At 36.0% G+C, this 15,967-nt stretch overlaps 1 protein-coding gene across 2 annotated transcripts in view; it reads right to left on the bottom strand.

Moving 5' to 3' along the window:
* Positions 1–215: 215 nt before the first annotated feature.
* The window catches only part of TBC1D32 (TBC1 domain family member 32), a 98,030-nt gene continuing 82,278 nt past the window's right edge, over positions 216–15,967 (bottom strand). For both annotated transcript variants that reach the window (XM_088139995.1, XM_088139991.1), the window contains exons 29-34: positions 13,827–13,893; positions 12,218–12,333; positions 10,502–10,653; positions 8,043–8,183; positions 4,554–4,742; positions 216–764 (exon numbers count right to left, since the gene is read on the bottom strand). In XM_088139995.1, the coding sequence (XP_087996121.1) occupies positions 645–764; positions 4,554–4,742; positions 8,043–8,183; positions 10,502–10,653; positions 12,218–12,333; positions 13,827–13,893 (785 nt within the window). In that variant the 3' untranslated portion in view covers positions 216–644. The remainder of the gene's footprint in view (positions 765–4,553; positions 4,743–8,042; positions 8,184–10,501; positions 10,654–12,217; positions 12,334–13,826; positions 13,894–15,967) is intronic.

A 15,967-nucleotide genomic window follows, 5' to 3' on the forward strand; every position in this document is an offset into this window, starting at 1 on the left:
TCCCAAAGATTTATTTCTTTACATTCAGTTTCAACAAAAAAGGAAACAAAATCTACAGTTTATTAACAGATCTATTGAAGTGTTAATTTACTCTCTTCTGCAACTTAAAGCTTTAGTATGTACTATTTAATAGTAGTATTATTATGTTTTAGTATGTACTATTTAAAAATATTTACAGCAAAAAACAATAACAAACCTTTCATTCTACTTCAAACTGAGCACTCAGGACCTGTAACTATGACATTTTATTTTTTTGACCTCCCAAGATTATTTTTGCAGCATGCAGTGTTTAGACGGTTCCTTACTATCTAACCTTTACACAATTTAGAAATGTTAGGAAGCAAAGTTTAATAGTATAGAAACTGCTTCCTGAAAAATATAAGCAGAACATTTATGTAATTCAAGGCTAGTTTCTGAAACCAACTGTAAACAAACTCTAACACCTGGCCAGAAAAACACATTATTTTTCAGATGATCCAATTTAGAGGATGTTGTCTTGTGAAAATGGAATGCTGAAAAACCTTATTGATTTGGCTGCATGGACAGTTAGAATGAATGCATTTTTTATGGAGAAGGAAATAAAACAATCATTTTTCCTTAAAGTACACAACCAAAATTTGAAATGATGTGCTCATCTGCTTGATCTATGTGCTTGGCATTCCAATATTCCTCATGTCTCTTAATAGAACTGGTCTGTAGGTTTGAGCCAGGCTTTCCATATATTCAACATAATCATTTACTTGAAATCCATGGAGTGCTTCTTCCTGCACATTGTACACAAGAAAAGGATTATTAGCTGAGGAGGAAAAAAAAAATAGCATGTGATATTAAGTTAAAGCATTCTATTTTTCAAAAGTAGCTTTTGAATTTTATTTTTTCCATTAATATTTACTTGGTTCTTTGGGGACTTTTAACATGCTAAGTGTACATTATGTGTACAACAGAGAAAGCTAGACCTTTCAGTCCTATATGGACAGAAGATGGAAAAAAAGAATGGAACTGTACAAGACTTCCAATAAGGAACAAATAAGGATTAGAATCAGTGGTATGATAGGTAAACCAGGATTATTTTTCTTTCTGAAAGCTTTTGTCCCCTAAAATCATAAAGCAATTAATATTCCTGTTATCTGACAGGTTTGCAATCACTTGCCATTTCCCATGAATGCATGGGAAATCTCTATGAAAAACCAGACTATAATGAAAGTAACCAATGCAGATACAGATGTTCCTTTGTTACAATGCTCATCTGAATTCCATTAAACTGGAAGAAGTCTGAGTGGTTTGAGATAGGGATATACAAGCTAATTTCCAATCAACTGTTGCACAGAGCTAGAGGTAGAGGTAATTAAATAGCCATTTTAATGATGCATTAGTCTGTTTTTATATAGTTAGCATTGTTTACTTTAATACAAATATTATATTCTTAAAAGTGTAATCCATAACCAGCTAAATCCAGAGTGGTTTAATTAAGCCTCAGCTGGAATCAGTATGTTGTGGATTTGATTCCTCAACCCTACCAAGTCAATTAAACCAGGATTCTATGCTTTTTCTTCAAATATTTTTCTTTTATAGAATATAAAAACTGGTCCTCCCAATTGTGTTCAGTATGGTTTTAATGAGAGCTTTACAATTTTTGACCTATAATTTGGCTTCTGTATCTTAAGAACTATGAAATCTTGACAGCTTGTCATTAGATGTTAACATAAGGAGAGTTGCTCTGGTATGTTGTCACCTACTACATAATGAGAACTATAAATTCTGCCACTGTATTTTAAAATTAATGTCAAAGATACTAAATTAATGGTATACTTGGCCACTCATATGAGAAGGCTGTTATGGATAGACAGCAGCTTAATAGTATGCTTTAACAATTAATTTGATATTTCTTATTTTAAAAATATTATTCTGCCTGGATATCAAATTGGGCTAATCAAGAATGTCAAAAGTTATTTCTTTTTCATACACAAAAGTCAAGTCTGGAATTTTAGTTTTATATTCCATTTGAAGATAAAAGACAGATATGCATCCCACATCAGGAAACAAGTTTTCAGAAAAGAAAAGAAAGTTAGATAGATTGGGGAAAAATATTGTACTACCAAAATAACGATCACCAAAACGACATATCCACTTCTTTAGAAAAGGTCAGCACTGAATTATAATTTTTCAAAAAGCTCCTGGTAAGGTAGTAGTCCTACAAATTAGCATTTTCCTTTATACTTCTTTCTTGATCTGACATAGCCAATATAAAAACAAGGGAATGAGCTATGGAACAGGAAAACTCTGTTCAAACCTTACCTATGCCATGATCTCAAGAAAAGGCCTTAGGTAAGGTAATTCCTCTGTGCTGGTTCACTATTTCTAATATGATGAAAATATTTGACCAGTTTTTTTCAAGGTGTTCATGAAGCACTTTGAACATTGTAAACCAGATGCACAGATTTCCATGAAATCATCCCATTAACAGCCTTTATCCAGTTTCAGATACCTTCTGTTGCAACATAAAAAAATCTGAAAGCCAATCTTCCTACAAACAGGATTATGCAAAACTGCCTGGTTTATTTTAGAGCCAAAAGGTGTCTGAAATATTACAGACCACTTCCTGTTCCATGAAATTCTCTTCTGGAAAAGGAAAATCAGCTGTGGAATCCTTAGATCAGTGCATTCCAGGAAGGGGAAAAATGCATTCCAGGATGGACCATGCAGTTTGTAGGAGAGAAATCTGGGAACAAATGATTTTTTTCTCAGGACCTCATCCCACCCCACCAATGCTTTTTCTTTACTTTACCTTCATCTGTACAAATGACATTCTGGATAGAAATATTGGATGAAGAGTAAAGACACTCTCAAGCAATGCTCAATGTTCAAAGAGATTTCTTGGCAACCCTATGAAAGATGCTTGCCATTTTCTTATTTTATGAATACTAACCAAGTGCCCAACTCTGCCTAGCTACTTGAGATAGCGCTGCTGGTTAGCTGCAAATCACCAAACTGAGCAGCAATACTGAATATGGATCTATAATAGGTTGATATTTCTCCATAAGATAATCCATGTGTCTGTACACAGACACACATATTCAGTATAAATACAAATACAGTCTCCCATTTTTTTAAACCTTTCTCATTTTTTCTGATTTTTATTTTTAACCCTTTAAAGTTTTTGACATGATTTTGTTTCTTCAGTGACTTTGCAGCTGTGGAAAAATGCTAGGAAGAGAAGTAAACAAACCAAACACATACATACAAACACAAAAATGGAACTACAAGCTGCTGAACTCTTTCAAAAAAGGTACCGTATTTTTCCGACTATAAGACGATACTTTTTTCTAAAATCCTTACCCTAAAAACTGAAGGGCGTCTTATTCAAGGAAGTCAGCCGAGAATCGCGGTTGCAAAACTGCCAAACTTTGTTTCTGCAGAGAGGCTTCTTCCTATTGCTAGCCTCCAATCACGAGTGAAATAGCTTGTCTCCCAAACAGACTTCCTCCAATCACGAGCCTGATGTAACTGACGTCAGCTGATGCTGAACAAACCAATTAGAGGAAGGCTGTTTGCAGAGACAAGCTATCAGCAGTTTCACTCGTGCTTGAATATAATCAGTTATGCAAAAGAGCCTGGAAATAGAGCTGCAGAGAGACGGTTTGGACCTCCTCCCACCGAGTGTATCAGGTAAATGTTAACTAATTACTAAATAAAAATGTGTTCTGCACTATCTTTAATATACTGATTTTTAAATTTTGGGCTAGAAAAGTGGGGGGCGTCTTGTACATGGGGGCGTCTTATTGTCGGAAAAATACGGTAACAAAAATTCTGTCAGTTCTATAAAGTAATGTACCACACCCTCTCTCTGCATAGTTGATGCACAGTTTAAATGTATTAGGAACACTAAAAGCCGCCTTGCTGGATCAGAATTTCAAAGATTGATCTAACCCAATGTTTTATTTCTAACAGAGGTCAGCCAAACTCTTCTGGAAATTCCACAAAGAGATCATTTATTCAACGTCTGTCAAATTCACAGCATTTGGCTTTTGGATCTATAGCTCATTCCTAGTAGAATAAACTAACAGGAATCTGTGCCATATGATATATCTTATACACTTTTTGCTGTAAAGCACTAACATGTTTCCTTTTGTCAATAGGGAAGCATATAGCTACTATGTAAGTAAAAATTAACAGGCTGAAAATTACCATTATAAAACATTTGCTTTTGATGTCTCCAAATGGCTAATTTCAAAGTCTTGTAAACCACAAAGAGAGAGTTGTGTTTTCCCCCGGCCTTTTGAAGCCCCCTTCTGGCCTGATTGCCAAAGATAGCAATCAGGCAACAGTTTCCCAGTTTTAAGGAAGAAAAAAGAGAAGCATTTGTAGGGTAAACCCAAAACAGGATATTTAAAAGTGCTTCCCTTAGTCTCCTGAGCAAACCCCAAGGAAAAAACTGGGTAACCTCAACTCATCCACTTTTCATCACCGCCTTCCCCCCGATCATGTATGGATACCAGCCTCTGAAACCCTCTGAAAGATTGCCATGTCGCACAAAAAGATAAAGAAGTGATTACTTTAAGAAAAACTTGAAGATCCTGAGCCTGCGTATGCTGAAGGATTTCTTGCTGTAGATGTTTGAACACAGATATACACATATATATCTGGTAATCTGGGCCAAGGAAAATACAAATGGCAATGTAATGACAAATCTCTCTCCAGTCCATGTAATTCCAGAAACATTGTGTTATCCACTGCTGACAGATCTACAACAGCAACAATAAAAAAAAAAAACATTAAAAACCATCATTATCTTCATTATACTTTATGATAAACCAGGTTGGACATTTCTGACTCTGACTCTACTATTCATTTAAGAGTGTTTAAGTCATAGTTAGGCAACCCATGTGTGGATCGTTCTAATCCATTTGTAGTGACAAAGTATTTTTACTCTTTTCTAGTCAAGTATAGGTTCTTTCTAAGAGAAATAGTTTTTCCCTACTGGCCATATTACTACTAACAGTAATTTGTTTAAATACAACCTTTCCTCACCCTCTGTTGTAGGCTGACCCTCTCCCCCCATTTTTCTGGAGGTGAGAGAGAGAATAAGGCATCAGGAATATAAACAAAAGAACTAACATTCCTTTATTGATTAAAAAATCAATGTATGGCTATATAAAATGAAGAAATTAAATGTGTGTGTGTCACTAACATCCATCCATCCATCCATCCATCCATCCATCCATCCATCCATCCACCTACCTACCTACCTGGACTAAGAGGCAGTTTTGAAGGAAGGCAGATGAGAAAGCAGGGGTAAAGCCTCAGGTAAAATCTATGCTGTCCCATTGCTGAAGGAGAAAGTGCAGCTCCCTATAACATCCATCCTATAATGTTCAGAGAGGTAGGAGGCACACCTTCTGTGATTTACATCTATTTTTGTCCACACAGACTCCTATGTCGTTGAAATGGGGAGAGGCAGGGCTAAATTTGGGCAAGGGCATTGCATCATCGCATCAGTTTCTCCCTGCTGTTCTAGGGCATCTTTCCCTCCTGACAAATACACGCCTAAGTAGGTCTCCATCTTAGTGTAAAAACCAGTTACTATCCTTTTAAAGCATAGCTTGGAAGAAAAATTGCCACATGACATAGACGTTACTTGTGAGGAACCTTTATAATAGCATTTGTATCAGTTTAATATGTGTTTCAATGGAGAAGAGTTCTGCGTTTTTTTTCGATAAACCTGACAAGCAGCTGCTTATAACCTGATTTCAAAAAAGCAATTTTAATCATTGTTCCCTTCCATACTTAAACTCTAGTACATTTCTTTTAACTGTTAATCTTTGGTCAATCAGCCATAAATATTTACAACCAAAAGTAATACTTTTAATTTGATTGCAAAAAGAAACTGTCAAATAATTTTTGAGTTAATTTCAGAGCGATTTACCAGAAAAGAAACATAAGAATAAATGACACTGTAACATATATATTTGCTGTCAAGGAACCTAATAATGATACCATTCAATTTTAGACAGCAATTAATTTCAGTGCTGACCTTAAGCATGCATGTTTGCACCTCAGTGTAACTAAGTACTCTGTACATAACTAGTACAGTGAGTTCACGGGATACATTTGCCAAGACTTTGGGGGTGGGGTGGGGGTGAGGTGGGGGTGGGGCAGGAGATGGGTGTATCAGAAGGATGCAGAGAGAGGGATATTGGATCTGGAAACAGACCAATTCTGCCTGCTGCTTTGTAATAGCAAAACTTTAAAAAGAAAACCCAGCTATAATACATGTTTAATTTTCAAGCAGGCAAAGGAATGCAATTTCAGAAGGCTCGCTGTAGGATTTCCCTGCTAATTACTAACCAGCAATAAACTTAATTTATTCAGTGAGCTGGGCCCACTGATGTATATTTAAGAATTTGACAAATTATTTTATAACTCTGCTTTTCTTTACAATTTCCTGCTCAGATTCTCCTACGACCCCAGGCATGAAGAGATTTCAGCTCTACAATCCTACACTCACTTACTTGGGAGTAAGCACCTCTGGGACTTCTGGGGAAGAAATGGAGAACTGAAAATGGCTCTTTGTAATGGACAAGGAGGGGACTTGAGATTGCCCACAAGTGCTCCTAACAGTTGCTCCTCACAAGGAGGCCGCAAGATACTGGTCTCCGGCAGTTTAGAGCTCTGGGAGATGAGGGAATAGCCACGTTGCTCAAACCACGGTCGGGACCTTCAAAAAGACACTGGGTTCGCCTGGTTCCTTTTCTAATCACTTTCAGAAATTGCTTGTTAACTGTTTTTCAGCTATTAGGAACCTTTGGATCGACAAATTTTACAGCACCAGGTAAGTTTCCTTCAATCTTCAGTGAAAGAAGTTTTAAATACAAGTTTAAGGATCTTTTTTTCCTTTTGGAATAAACAGCAAAAGGGTCCAGGTGGATTTGAAATAAGATTTTGGAATTAATTATAAGAGGAAGGAAAATGCTTTTGTTTTGAATTCTTAAAAAAAAAAAGATCATGATAGGATGGGATTTTGAAGGTTAGACACTAGAGGGAACAAGAAGGAGTTAAAGATTACAAGTAAAGGAAAAGTACACTTAAATTTGGCTTACTAATACAGAATGGAGCAAAATATTTTAACAGTGGAGATACTGAAGGATATTTTTGAACAATGGACCCAGACTGTGTTTAAAAGATGTTATGAAAGAGGAACAAGTTTTACTGGACAAGATTGAGACTGGTTTGAAAGTGGGTTTAAAAATGATAGGCTACAACAAGAATGATATGGAAAAAGATGCTACACAGGATATACAAAAGAAACTAGTTGTCTTAATAATTAAAACGGATGTACAAATAAAAAACCAAGAGGGTGACCTGGATAATTTTCCTATATTGGATTTACAAAAGAGGCTTGTTAAAGCTTTGAAGAATTTTGTGAGAAGGGATAAAGAAAAAATGAAAAGAAATCCTATTCTAGGACATTATTTGAAGGGACTAAAGATCAAGATTGTTAAAAGTAAAAGGAAGGAATATAAAATTGTTTTATTTGATTAAAATTAAAATAGATATGTTATCATCTCTGGTAACCCTTAATGGATTTTTGCTGTTCAGGATGGAAATGACGAGGTTTTAAGGATTTGTTTGTAGATAAGAGATGGGATATGGGAAGAAGAGATCATTTGTTGTATTTTAAGAGAAGATGGTAAATTACTAAAATTGTTTATACTTGTGATGAAGGGGGAAGTCATTTCTGTATATATTTCTTTTTTTTTTACTATATTCTTTTCTATTTTTTTCTATTTTCTTTTTTTTCCTGCACCTTCTATTTTTATTTTTATTCTTTTATTTTTTTTAGTTTGAATTAGTTTTTTATCATTGTAAGTGTAATTTTTAATAAAATTACTATTAAAAAAAGAGAGTAAGCTCCTTTGAACTCAGTGAGTAAACAGGTATTGGATTACCCTACTAAAAAGAGTGTTGCTTTGGCTACAGTTAGGCAATGGTCTTATTTCACTGGTACAGCCAAGACAGTCCTTTTGGCTAATTTTTCTTATTACCTGTGATGATGTAAATCCAGACATATGGAAAGCAGAAGAAACAAGTGGCAACTCAGCTTTCAGCAACATCTCAACGTAGTGAGCACTGCAAAAGTAGACTGGATGGATGCCAGACACTGCTGTGTCTACTGGCAGGTGTATCTAACCATTGGAAAAACAGCATACAAAATGATTCCTTATTAGACAGCATTTGGAACAGCTTGTTGCTATTGCTCTATAGAATGTCCCAATCCTTGGAGAATGCAAAAGGAGAAATAATAATTTGGGGTCCAGAAAAACAGAAAACTCCAGCACAATACATGAGAAATGTTAGCAACATTTTCCAGCTTCTAATTATTATTGGTACGAGTTCATGAGCATTCTTTCCTTCATTTGATTTTCAATTTACTTTGCAGTAAAGAAATACTTTCATTTACTATAGAGGTAGTTAAGAGGTTGCAAATGAATATGCAAAACAACCACCTATTGCCAGAGGGAAAAAAAGGAAGTAGTTTTGAATGAGCTTTTTGGCAGGGAGAAGGTAAAACACTCCATGCTGTTTTCTACTCCAAATTCAGATAAGCAAAGGCATTAGGACTGTCTTGCATATTATATGCAATTAAGCCTTGAAGCCATTATAATGATGTGTCAGAAAAAGAAATTGAAACAAACATGTGCATATATCAGCTGAGAACTTAATTTTCTTTTTTCCTGATTCCCTCTGTAGTCCCCTGAAGAGCCCAGAGAATGAGCTATCAGACAGGGGAGAATATAGATGGAGGGAGCAGTGGGAATGCATCTCATTTCCTTCCCCCTTGTAGAGAGGAAACTAAGAAGCCAACTGTTAGCCCTTCTCAAGGCCAGAGTGGGACCAGACTGGGTCATTTTGCTGCCCTTAAGCAAATGTATTGCCAGTTCCAAGATGTGTGCCCCTGAATTCCTTGCAAGGTTGCAGATGATGCTACAGCACAATTTTTTACTTGCATGGTTTCATATAAATCAAGACCTACTTTATGGTAAAATCTGGGACCATGGAATTCTGACATATACCTCTGGGATTCCAAGGAGGAGGCTATCCATATGGTAACATGATGTCACTTGTTAACACCAAAGGTCACCTGGAGAAAGTGACCTCTGTCAGTGAAAGTGCAATGGAAGGACAAACTGGCTTTTGCTGAAAACCCCATGGATACGCTAGCATACTCCATGCTTTGGACTGACTTTATGGTGTTTATTGATGATTGGAATGATTACTATTAACATAAGTACAGGTAGTCTTTGAGTTATAATGACAACTGAGACTCAAATTTCCGTCACTAAGTGATGTGGTTGTAAAGCACAATTCACGTCATTGGATTGCTTAGTGACAGAAATTCCTGCAGTCCCCATTGCCATTGTTAAGTGATTGCCTCATTGCAACTTCCTGCCAGCTTCCAACAACCAAAGTCAGTGAGGAAGCTGGCAGGAAGTTGCAAGTCCTAGGTGGTTTGCAAGCAGGCTGGCAGGTAAGTGGCTTGTGCCAGGTGGGAGAGGGTGTGTGAGTGGCCGAGAGGCACAGTGGGGATGGAGGAGGGTGTGCAGGTGGGGGAGACTTACCTAAGTGACTTGTGACCTTCCCTGCTGGCAAATTGCAATCACGTGACCATAGGACACTGCAACCATTGCAAATGCGAGCCAGTTGCCAAGCACCCAGATTGTGATCAAGTGACCCCTGGGTGCTGGGATGGCTGGAACTTCGAGGGCCAGTCATAACCACCATTTGTTCAGTGCCATTGTAATTTTGAATGGTCACTGAACAAAACGTCATAACTCATGGACTACCTGTAAAATGATCTTATGGAAATGGTTTCTCTTCCAGATTGCTAGATTTCTTCCTTTCCTTTTTGCATTCTGAGTATGGTAAAACCTGGGGATACTGAAGAACGTCCTTAATTTTCCAAGTTGGGGCACAGTATATGATAAAATTTGAAACATCACATATTTTGTTCAATGAAACTAATTTAAGAAATGTTACTATTTCAAATGCTAAAATAATAAGGATGAGACATTGACTATTGATTCTGATTTAAATATTTTTGTCCCTGCCCAGCTTTGCTACTATCAAGGACAGAGTCTAGTTTTGGTATAATAAAACAAACATTAATAATCTAAAGAATGAGCTTACACAGAGCAATAGTAATAAAAGGGCACTAAATAGGTCATTCTGCCTACACACAATTTAACACTGCTAATAAAGTGTATCTTACTTCTCATTTTAAAATTCAATAATGCTACAATTGGTATCAGTCTATTTTCCCCTCCTGCTAGAAAATTGAGCTGATGTCAAATCTACACTTTTTGCATGTAGGAAGTTTTTACAGATCAAATCTTCAGTTACAAAGTCCTTAAGTGAGTGCCTTTTTAAAGAGGCTAAATTGATAAACATTTGCTGAAAATGCTCAAAGCAATTTGTCAAGGTTAAGTCTCTTTTGAAATCTTACAGAATTATGCAGCCGTGGTACCCAAAGAAAGGCTGAAACAAGAAGATAGGAGAACTGGTGGAAAAATGTTAATGTCTTCTCTCGATCTCCCATCATTATTAGAAACACAGAAGATACAAACCAGTCATAGCATGCGTATCCACCCTGATTACCTGTAGGAATAATTAAGGAATCCCAATCTTCTTGTGTTTTTCATTGTAGAAAATTGGGGAACATGACAAAATGTGCAAAAAAAAAAAAAAAAAAAAGGCTTTTCCAGAGTTTGAACCCCCTGGTTTGAATTTTCAAAGAGCTTTATCTCACTCTCAGAAACAACAATAAAACACTAGTTTTGTTCCAAGTCAAGAGGGCCATTTTGAATGACACCATTTCAAGTGTTCCAGTAGTGTCATTTTAGTAGTAGTGATTGGTTTGATTTTTAATCCCACCCCACCCCCTAGAACAGCCAGTATAGTAGAAATTAATTCCATCTCTGTTACTATTACCCAATACTACGATACGTAACAGGAGAAGAACAAAGAAGTAACATTTACTTAAGCACATGCTGAGGCTGCTGCCACTGCTGCTGAGTCCCTGTTACTGATCCCAATCCCTGATTAGAGATGATACTGAATGTCTGAGCTCAAACATAAAATGTGATGAAGTCAGTTTTTAGAAATTTTACTATAGCAAAGTAATTATTTGCCATTACAAAGTTAAACTTCATTGTTTCTGTTGTGTTTGCTGTTATATTATGTGCAGTGCTCTGTATATATTATATAAGCACTGCTGGTAATGCTGATGAGATTTTCAGGTTGTAAGCTGTAAAAGGCAAAAACGATGTTGCTTTAGTTTACTTGCTTAACTATAATGTACTCTGTTTATTGAATCTTGCTACCCAATTGTCAAATATATAAATATGTACTGTGCTTGCACATAAAGGAAGCATCAAGCCAAAAGTTGCTGTTGCTACTGTTCACAGACTTGGTTCAAGCTCATAATATCATGTGCTCTTCTTTTGGGGATTTCTGTGGCTCTTTGTGTTGGCAGAAGATAAAAAGTGTGCTTAAAGTACTGCTTATATGGGAACTTGAAAAATATTTTCAATTTGTTTTAAATATACATTCTTTGGCCAGTTTTTCTGTAGATTAGGGGGCAGCCAGCAGCCAGTGTGGACTTCCACTCCTCCTTTTTCACCGCCAATAAAAAAACCAAGAACAAATGGCTTGTTTCAAAATTACACTGTTTCCCATGGTAGATTTGAAATTTGAAAGTCTGGTGTATTTGAAAAGCTTCAGGTAATGGTAAATTTGGAACCTGAAACACTTGAGACGTTTCAAGTGGCACCCCATTCTTTCCAATAATGAACACAAATCTGAAACATACATACACATCTATTTTTTACAGAGGAATGGGTGAAAAAAATGCTGTAAAATTAAAGGTTCTAGAGAGTAACTTGGATCAAATGACAATATGATTGTACAACTCTCCCTCCTGGCATGAATATATTTCATAAAAATTAGGTCAATTTTTTTCATGGAGAAAATCTATGTGGTTGCTAGGAACTGAAAATGACTTGATGGCACATAATCAATCAATCAATTAATCAATCAATCAATGTCTATTTTTATTTACTATAACCAGCTGTCTTAAAATTCAAGAAAACAAATGAATTATTTTGACAATTATGCTGACAAAACACTTTGTGAACTTCAGCTTATTATAGCAAAAGGATACGTAATGATGTCCTTAAAAGTACTTCCTGTTGTTTCAAATATTTCTCACAGTATATTAGTACTTGATATAGATCGTTTTCTGCATTTTCTTTCAGCAAATTCAAATGCTTACCGTAGCTTTAAAAGAGATAAACATTTAAGTAGAAGCAAAACACTTTTTAATTATTTTTTTAAACGGAAGGAGGCATATCACTATTAATGTCAACATTTATTGACCACAAGCAGGTTGACTTAAGAGAAGAGACAATCCATATTATGCTCATAATAACTCAGTCTTGGCACGATCTCTTGGATCTTTTTCAGAACAGTCAGTGCTAAACATAAAGACTCAAGGGCTACCAATAATTCCAGCAGGTTGCCAAACAGAGCAGTAGGGCTAGTAGGGAGGAGAGGGGTTAAAAATGAAGATCAGGCATTTATATGTCAGTTCATCTTACAACCTCTTTGGAAAAATACTTCAAACAGTCTAACGGATTGGTTGCTGGGGTAGATAGAAGGGGGTTGGTCTCTCCAGCAGAGGTGAGGTGAGGTTTAGATTAGATTAGATTAGATTAATTTGATTAGATTAGATTGAGTCTCCCAACTCCATCCTGACTGTATCAGTACCTCAAAGTTATTAATTTAGTTAGCCATTTTCCCCCATAACAGCAACTTTGTGAGGGAAGTTGGGCTGAGAGAGAACGATTGGCCCAAAGTCACTCACTGAGCTTCTGTGGCTTAGCGTTGTCTCCCTAGTCAAGGCAAACACCTTAACCACTACACCATGCTGGCTGTCTCATTTACCTTTCTCTTTCCTCCTTGTGTTCCTTTTAATATATGTTTGATTAAAAAATAAGGAAAAAGCGCATAGTTTATGTTTTATTCCTAATTACAAGAAAAATAGATATTGGCTAAGGCTATGCAAAGTATCCCAAAGGGGAAAATCATCTTAAAGCACCTTGGCACAAATCATGAATCCCTCCTTAAAAGTAATTCTGTTAACTGGAAGTCTTGCAAAGCTGCTTCAAAGGCTGCCTGTTCCTGTATATGCATGAACAGTTGCCTTGCAGGCAGTCCCAACGGAAGGGCTCTTCATATATGCAAATGCAAACAACTGGAGACAGCTTTTGAAGCAGCTGTGTGTATTTTCCAAAGGATACAGCTACTTTAATGCTTCAGTGAGGGGTTCTTTGTGCCAATGTGCTTTGCTAGGTGTCTCTACTGAATTCTTTTATAGACCCAATATTGGCACCAAACATTGTCAACATTCAATGTTTATCTACAGATCCTCCCTGGAAAATACTGGAATATTATTTTATTATATTCAATTTTATACATTATCTGCTTGCATTCATTAATCGTAATACAGTGTACATATTAATATCTGATTAAAGATTTGCTTTAGTTTGGTGCTGTTTTACTATACCATGTTTAACTCAATATTCATTCAAGGAACACTAATCTGCAGACTTATCAGAGGTGCAGGGCTCTGCCCAAATGTTACAAGCATTTATATAGGTCACTGTCATTATCTTTAAAATAATGCTTTTTCACATCAACTCATGGAAATAACAACAAGAAAAGAGAAGCCTATTATAAATATCCAAATGAAATAGTTCAATGAAAGTTACCCGACTGCCATTTTAATGCCAAGCTGCTGAACTGCTGTAAGGTTTTTAATCTCCGTATTTTCGTCAGCTGAAAACAAAAAGAAAAAACATACAGAGGCTATATAGAAATGATCATAATCATTTTAGCTAAAAACATAAGTGCGCTTACCAATGTTCAGCTAAGATCTGTTTAAAAAGGGAAGCAATATATTTTTATATTTTATGCATGAAGTGAAGTGAAAGAAATTTAGTTTTTATTATCACAGTAAAATACACATTTAACTACCTTTGGCCTTACTTTAACAACTGTACTCAGTACAACTTCCAATTTTTAAGTTAGATATAAAGGACTATTAAATCAGTTTACCTCTCCCAGAGTTACTATATAAAACAGTATGAGCAAAACCATTCACAGAAATGAATGTGGAAAACAGTGTTTGGATTATTATTCCAGCCATGTCTTTTGAGCAAATACTTGTATGAACCTCTGCCAAGTTTGGATTTTAAATCACCAGAAGAACCTGAAGAACTCTCATAACTGAGTATACATAATAGGATCCTACGACTGAATCCCTGGTCTGGCTTAGTATGGCAGTACTTATATACAATTTTTAATAACCCCAAAGCAGGTCCAACTGTTTTTTTTTAAATTTGTTTCTTTATACTTTGGCAAAACAATAGAAGCTAGGCTCTTATACAGGAATGGGGATCCTACTATAACAGTTTTGCAGTTATGCAAACGTACTTGGTTTATTCATGGTGTGTTACTTAATTTCCACATTTGATGGGAGATTAGTTTCATTAAAATGTCTCAAATTACTATAGCTTTCAAGACTGAAGCGTTAAAATGCTTTCTCATAAAGAAAATAATTTTTCTTTAACAAAAGCTAGAGCACCTGTGAATTGTCTATCAGACAAAGAAGTGAAACAATAAAACAGAATAAATAAAATACCCCACAGCAGCAGCTCCCAAGCTGCCTAATTCAAGGAAAGGGTTTAAAGAATTAGTCAATGAATCACCTCCTAGTTTAAAATGAAATAAAAATAACACAGAACTGATATTACTCAATTTTAAACGAAAAAAAAAATGGATGTATTTGATTCCTTTTCATTTTGTAAAGTGATGATTGCCAGGATTTCAGATACATTCTTAAGAACTTGTGCACAAACTTTTTAATAATAATTGTGCCTTTAAAAATCAGCCTCCTAATCATCATCTTTAATTCTCATAAACCACTGGCCAGAATAAGGCACTCTCTCTGACTGCCATGTATTGTAATGCATAGCTTCATTTTCTTTTTAAAATCAGAATTGACGTCTGTTTTATACGCTATACAAATAATAATTTGACGATTACTTGCTACAGTCAGATGAGTGTACCAGGTAATGTCAATACTAATTCATCATTGTGAATTCCTTGGCTTGATTTACCCAAAGGCATTCCTTTGGTTATTGGAAGCATCTTCTTCTGAGAAAGGGAGCAGGGAAAGCTACTTGTCCTCCATGTCCTACAGTAAGGCAGTTTATTAAGTTTGATGAAATATTTTTGAGTGCAGATATTGAACTGGACCTTGGTAGAATGAACCTGAACATCTTGGGACTATGTTATTTATTAAACTACTCTTCAACCTAGGATATCAAAGCAATATGTAAGAAACATAAACCCAAAGTTCACTGGAATACAGTGCAGTAAAATAAAACTATGAAATACTTCTTTCCATTTTCTGCCTCAGGCAAGTTTAGAGACCAGTGTACCTGCAAAAAAGGAAGAATGGAAATATGCTTTCAAAATGTAAGAAACTTCAGACTTCCGGGGAAGAAATGATGAACTGAAGATGGCTCCACTAAAAGCAGAGCTGATGACTGTGGTGGAATGAAGAGCCGGTGAGTAGACCGGCTTTTTGTAATTCCTCTCTGGACAAGGGGAGGATTTGAGATCACCCACAAGTGTTCCAGACAGTTGCTCCTCATGAGGAGACTGCAAGACAGTAGTCTCTGGAGGGTTTAGAGCTCTAAGAGATGAGGGAAAGCCATCTTAGTTCAAATTGCAGTCAGAACCTTCAAAAAGACACTGGGTTCGCCTACTTCCTTTTCTAATCACTTTCAAAGATTGCTTGTTAACCGCTTTCCAGCTATGAGGAACCTTTGGATTGACATGTTTT

The sequence above is a fragment of the Python bivittatus genome, unplaced genomic scaffold, assembly GCF_059951505.1.
Source record: "Python bivittatus isolate LINGU-HERP-01145 unplaced genomic scaffold, Pbiv_v1 ctg000020_np1212, whole genome shotgun sequence".
Lineage (NCBI taxonomy): Eukaryota > Metazoa > Chordata > Lepidosauria > Squamata > Pythonidae > Python > Python bivittatus.